The 5,417-nt window shown below is 38.3% G+C and overlaps 1 protein-coding gene across 1 annotated transcript in view; it reads right to left on the reverse strand.

Moving 5' to 3' along the window:
• Positions 1–6: 6 nt before the first annotated feature.
• Positions 7–5,417, reverse strand: part of dcc (DCC netrin 1 receptor) — a gene marked incomplete at its 5' end in the record, with an annotated part of 104,345 nt that continues 98,934 nt past the window's right edge. The window contains 2 exons of the mRNA XM_025061992.1: positions 7–1,312; positions 2,369–2,420. Of these exons, the coding sequence (XP_024917760.1) occupies positions 1,223–1,312; positions 2,369–2,420 (142 nt within the window). The remainder of the gene's footprint in view (positions 1,313–2,368; positions 2,421–5,417) is intronic.

Below are 5,417 nucleotides of genomic sequence, written 5' to 3' on the forward strand. Positions count from 1 at the left end.
GGGAAATCGGTGAATACGTTGACACTATTTGTTTACAGATAGCAAGAAAGTTGCAAGCCCTCCTTATTGGACAAACTTGAAAACTTACCATCAGCTAAAGTGAGCTCCACAGGTCATGTGACAAGTTACAAGTTACACCTTAAATGATCACCTGTCAAGAGGGCATTCTTTTATATAGATTTGTTTCACACTACTGGTCGTAGTACCCAGGTCGCAGAAAGACTGTAGAGTGCAACCTAAAATGTATTTTGACCTAGAAACAACAAACAATCCCCAACTTTATGGGGAACTGCCATTACCATGACAAGGATTTGGTGGTACCGATTCCAACTCCCGGTAATTTTTAAGACTCAAAAAGAAGCTGAATAAAAATCACACCTAGTATTCCAAAATTTTGGCAACGGCACAATGAGATTTTGGGGGAATGGAGTTTGAGTTAAGGCTTGGTCTGGAATGAGCAGCAAGAATGCAGGAACCTGTACAGAGTGAAATATGGACCCTTCTACGTGGTTCTGATCAGTTGTCTTTTAAGTTCTTTGTCTTTTTTGTTAATCTCAGACCCCTAACGTATTGGAGGACCACGTACCAGTAGATAAATAACATCACACTGTCTTCTGTAGAGAAGATGAAGTAGGATCATGCCACAGATCCAGGGGGGTCTTTAAGAAGTTCTGGTTAAACTCCCCAAAGAATGTTCAAAATAAAAGAAAAACCCTCAACAGTGTTGATGAAATAACGGTGGGGTACAGTTGCACTAACTGACCTGAAAAGATCTCAGCAGTGGAGCGGGAAGATGAGGAGGGCAAACAGGAGGCATCCTCGAACTTTGTTTTCAGTATTTTGTTGATTGTTTCCTCTTGTTCTCGTATTCTCGAGCTGGGCATCAGGTTTTTATTTTTATTTTTCCTGGTTTTGGAGTTTGAAGGATCTCAAAGGGGTTCAGTTAAAACTCCTTCGCAAAATCCTCCAAACCCCCTTCCAGTTCTTTGAGTTATACTGAGTGTTTATTTTCCTCTTGGTCCGGACCTGCCCCAAAAAACCCACACAAGTAAAAGCCTAGATGAGCAGAAACCAAAACAGAAAAGCTTGAATGAACCAAGAGTAAAGTACAGAAGGTACTCTAGAGAAATGTCAGACTGGCCCACTGCCAGACAGAGGCTTGACATAAAGTTCCAGGCAGGACTGGGACTGAGGGCTGGGCCAGGTAAGAGGGGTTCAGAGGTTAGAAGGCGGAACCTGTGATGGCGTTAAGCTGCTTCATCAGTCCCTCCAGACTGGCCATCTGCTCCGACAGGTCATCCTGCTCGTACACCTGCAAAACACAGAGTGGGGGTTACAAAAGACCCACGTGACAATACAGTAGGTTTCTTTGTCTCAATTACTGGGGTCCTGTCCAAAGTGATTGTCATGTGACCAGGGCCGAAACTAGCTAACCCTCACTCTGTCTTGGCTAACCTTTATATTAGTCACCTTGTTTTGGTTTTCAGAGCCAAAAGTTTTTTTTTTCCCTAAAAGACACATGTCTCTGACCTTTAGTTCATTTTGACAAACTTTGTGGTATATTATTTACATTTTCTTTATTTCCTTTATTCAACTGTTAAACCGTGTTAGCAGAATGACTGGCCCGATGTGAAATGTTCTCAATTGAACATTTCATTTTGCTATTATTTTTCTAAACTTACCTTTAACAGCAAATAAATATTAACTCAAAAGTATTGACCTTTTGTAAGTTTTCGTAACTGTATTTCACTAACCTTTAGCCTTTTCTACTTAAAGCTGTCTATTATCAAAATGTTCACTTTTCTTTTGTTAACCTGTGAGAATCTGGGCTATCTGCTAAATTCTGCTAACTTTTAGTCTTGAGTGATTTTGGGTTTGGTCGTTTACATGTACGTATATATTTATCAATTTGAGACACCTAGCAAATCTTTTTAGACTCTCTTTTAGCTACTTTTAGCCACTCTTTTGGTTTTAGATTTTTTTTAGGTTTTTATTCAACTGACATTAATTGTCATCAGACTTGTTCACCTTTAAACTGGTTCTTAGGTGATCTATAACTGAACATCACTACAGACAGGACTACAGAAGCCAAACTGGACTGCACTGATAACTGAATAGTATCTGATTTGTCATTAAAATGTCTGCATCGTGAAGTTTAGAAAAAAGTTTAGGATCAAATATTAAAATTGATATTTCTGGACCATAAACCCAACAGCTCCACATAGTCCAGTAAAAGCCTTAACACAGTCGTTGCTCTGTCGGATTTGTATGCCCCGTTGTATTTGTATGCTTTGTGTATTGCGCATGCACTCAAAAGAAAAACCACTAGATAACCTCAATGCTTATCCCCAACCATAAATCAGTATACCCGGGTATACTGCTTGCTCGAGATACGAGCAAGCATTCGAGCACATTTTCTGCTAGGAGATACGAGTAAAGATTCAAGATACGAGCACGCTGACAGTCGCCGACGCTAGGTGGGTCGAGCACTTGGAGCAGCCCACTCCACCTCACTGGTTGACTTCAGGTGTTCTGCGAATTTCATAAGCATCGCTTCCGATTGATTTGCTCTCGAGTTTGTGCATTATCCTTCCTCCCTCCCTCCTCCTCCTTGTCCACACATGCCGCCATTAGCCGCTACTGTATCGTCTGTCTCGAAGGTAAGAACTCTAATAATTAAAATCACATTTTATTTTCCATCACAAGAATCCCTATATACTATAATTTGTGTGTGTTTGTCTCAATAGCATACGTGTTAAACCGGGAAGCCATTTTGGGTGGCCGGCGGGAGAGTAAAAAGCATTTAGTAGGTAGAATTCACCTATCAGATTTGTATACCATGTAATAAATTATGAGCATATAAATCCGATAGGTAGAATTCACCTGCTAGATTTGTACAGTAGGTAGAATTCACCTGCTAGATTTGTATTCTGTGTATTAAACTATGGACATACCAATCCCATAGGTAGAATGTCCTGACAGATTGGTATACCCATAGCATCATCTGATAAACAGAAGTGACAAATCGGATTTGTGTTTAAAAACTATAAACCGATCACTTTAGCTGTCGAACTCGTATAAAGGCATACACATTCGACAGAGCATTCAAACCGACAGAACACCGGCCTGACCTTCCGCTGATTTCTGCCTCAGGACAGTCCAGCACCCGCCCTCTCTCCCTCCCTGCAGGCAAGCATGGATTTTTATATCGCCTTCATTTAAAGGATCAGTGGGAATCAATCACAGCGCGCGTTAAACATTCTGAATCGACCCACAGCAACACTGCTGCACTTGGTTCTTTCGACACTGGTCTTTTAACATTTATTTTATATTTTTTTTAGCCCGAGTTTCAGCTCTGTAGGCTAACTATTGGCTGTCCTTTAACTACTTTAAAGCTGTTTCTGTTGGCTTCTTCAATCCTAATCTATTCAAATGTAACTCCATAATCCAAAAACAAATTATTGATATAATTTTTATGCAGGATTATATGTGCTAATAAAATATTCGAAATATTTGCTGTTTTTCTGTAATGTCATCGTTGGGTATCGGTCTATATGCAGAGTCCTATCCTTTGAGGGATTTTTTACAAATATTTTTAAAGAACTTTTTATATTTTTTTCAATAGTTTCAACTCAGGCCATTTTTGGTCTGTTTTGGTACATTTTAGAGTTATTATAATAAACACTGTGGGGGGTGATATTATTAGTTATTCCTATGCTAAGATGCAGAGTACAGTATGTCTTGGTGCTCATCTTCACTTTATTTTTTTTTTCAGATCACTCCTAAAACCCTTTTGGGCTTTTTGTTTAACTGAGCTCCAGATTTATTCTTTTAACAGAAGAGAGAGACAGAGAGAGAGAGAGGGAGAGAGAGAGAGAAGAAAACTTTTCACACACACCACTGGCTCTTTCTGTTTGCTCCAAAACCTTTAGTGTAAAAAGACTTGTTAAAAAAAACCCCTCTATATAAAAGCATATTGGCACTCTTTGATTGGCTCTCATATCCTCAGTGTCTGGTTCTGACCCAGATTCACACCTTAGTCTGAGATAAAACGTTTTTTTTATGTCTGAGCTCTGAGAAATCTAAAGAGCAATAGTTATCACCTCTGGCTACTATCAATCCACCAAGGAGCCACACACTCACCTCTCACTTAGAACATTTCTGTTTCCAGACTGGAACTTAACATAAAGCTGTAGCAAACAAAGGGTTTCTGCTTCTTTCAACCAAAACAAACTTTTCCTGCTGGAAAATTTAGCTGATGAACCACTAAGTCCTTAACACCAAGCTTCATAGAGAAAATCAGTGATTTTTAGCTCAGACCAAAGTTCATAGAAAAAAAAATCAGTGATTTTAGCTCACAGAACAAATTCTGTAGAGAAAATCAGTGATTTTTAGTTCACAGATCAAAGCTCAAAGAGAAAATCAGTGATTTTTAGCTTAGACCCAAGTCCATAGAGAAAATTAGTGATTTTAGCTCACAGACCCAAGTCCATAGAGCAACTCAGTGATTTTAGCATAGACCAAAATCCATTGAGAAAATCAGTGATTTTTAGCTTAGACCCAAGTCCATAGAGAAAATTAGTGATTTTAGCTCATAGAACAAATTCTGTAGAGAAAATCAGTGATTTTTAGCTCAGACCAAAGCTCATAGAAAAAAAAATCAGTGATTTTTAGCTTAGACCCAAGTCCATAGAGCAACTCAGTGATTTTAGCATAGACCCAAGTCCATAGAGAAAACCCATACTTTTAGCTTAGACCCAAGTCCATAGAGCAACTCAGTGATTTTAGCATAGACCCAAGTCCATAGAGCAACTCAGTGATTTTAGCATAGACCAAAATCCATTGAGAAAATCAGTGATTTTTAGTTCACAGATCAAAGCTCAAAGAGAAAATCAGTGATTTTTAGTTCACAGATCAAAGCTCAAAGAGAAAATCAGTGATTTTTAGTTCACAGATCAAAGCTCAAAGAGAAAATCAGTGCTTTTAGCATAGACCCAAGTCCATCCATAGAGAAAACCCATACTTTTAGCTTAGACCAAAGAGCATTGATATTAAGAATAAATGTAGTTCCCTATATTAATGGTAGTTGAAACACATATGGTTCCTAGTACTGCCATTGACCACATCAATGGGGGCAATTTAAACGCAGTCAATCAGAAAAATGACTTCACCTCAACACAGCTCTGTTTAGAGATGACATTTGAATTGCCAGACTCCAAACACCAAAAAGTCACAGACTGAATATAAACCTGGAGCAGAGACGTTTGTCTTTACCTGTGTTGTTATTTTAGTTTGCATTGATGGATTAAATAAAGACAAAATCTGCAGTAATTTATATATATATATATATATATATATATATATATAACATATACACAGGAGTCTTATATTTTTTTTATACATCTCCACTCTGTATA

Source organism: Cynoglossus semilaevis, chromosome 14 (assembly GCF_000523025.1).
Source record: "Cynoglossus semilaevis isolate Cse_v1.0 chromosome 14, Cse_v1.0, whole genome shotgun sequence".
Lineage (NCBI taxonomy): Eukaryota > Metazoa > Chordata > Actinopteri > Pleuronectiformes > Cynoglossidae > Cynoglossus > Cynoglossus semilaevis.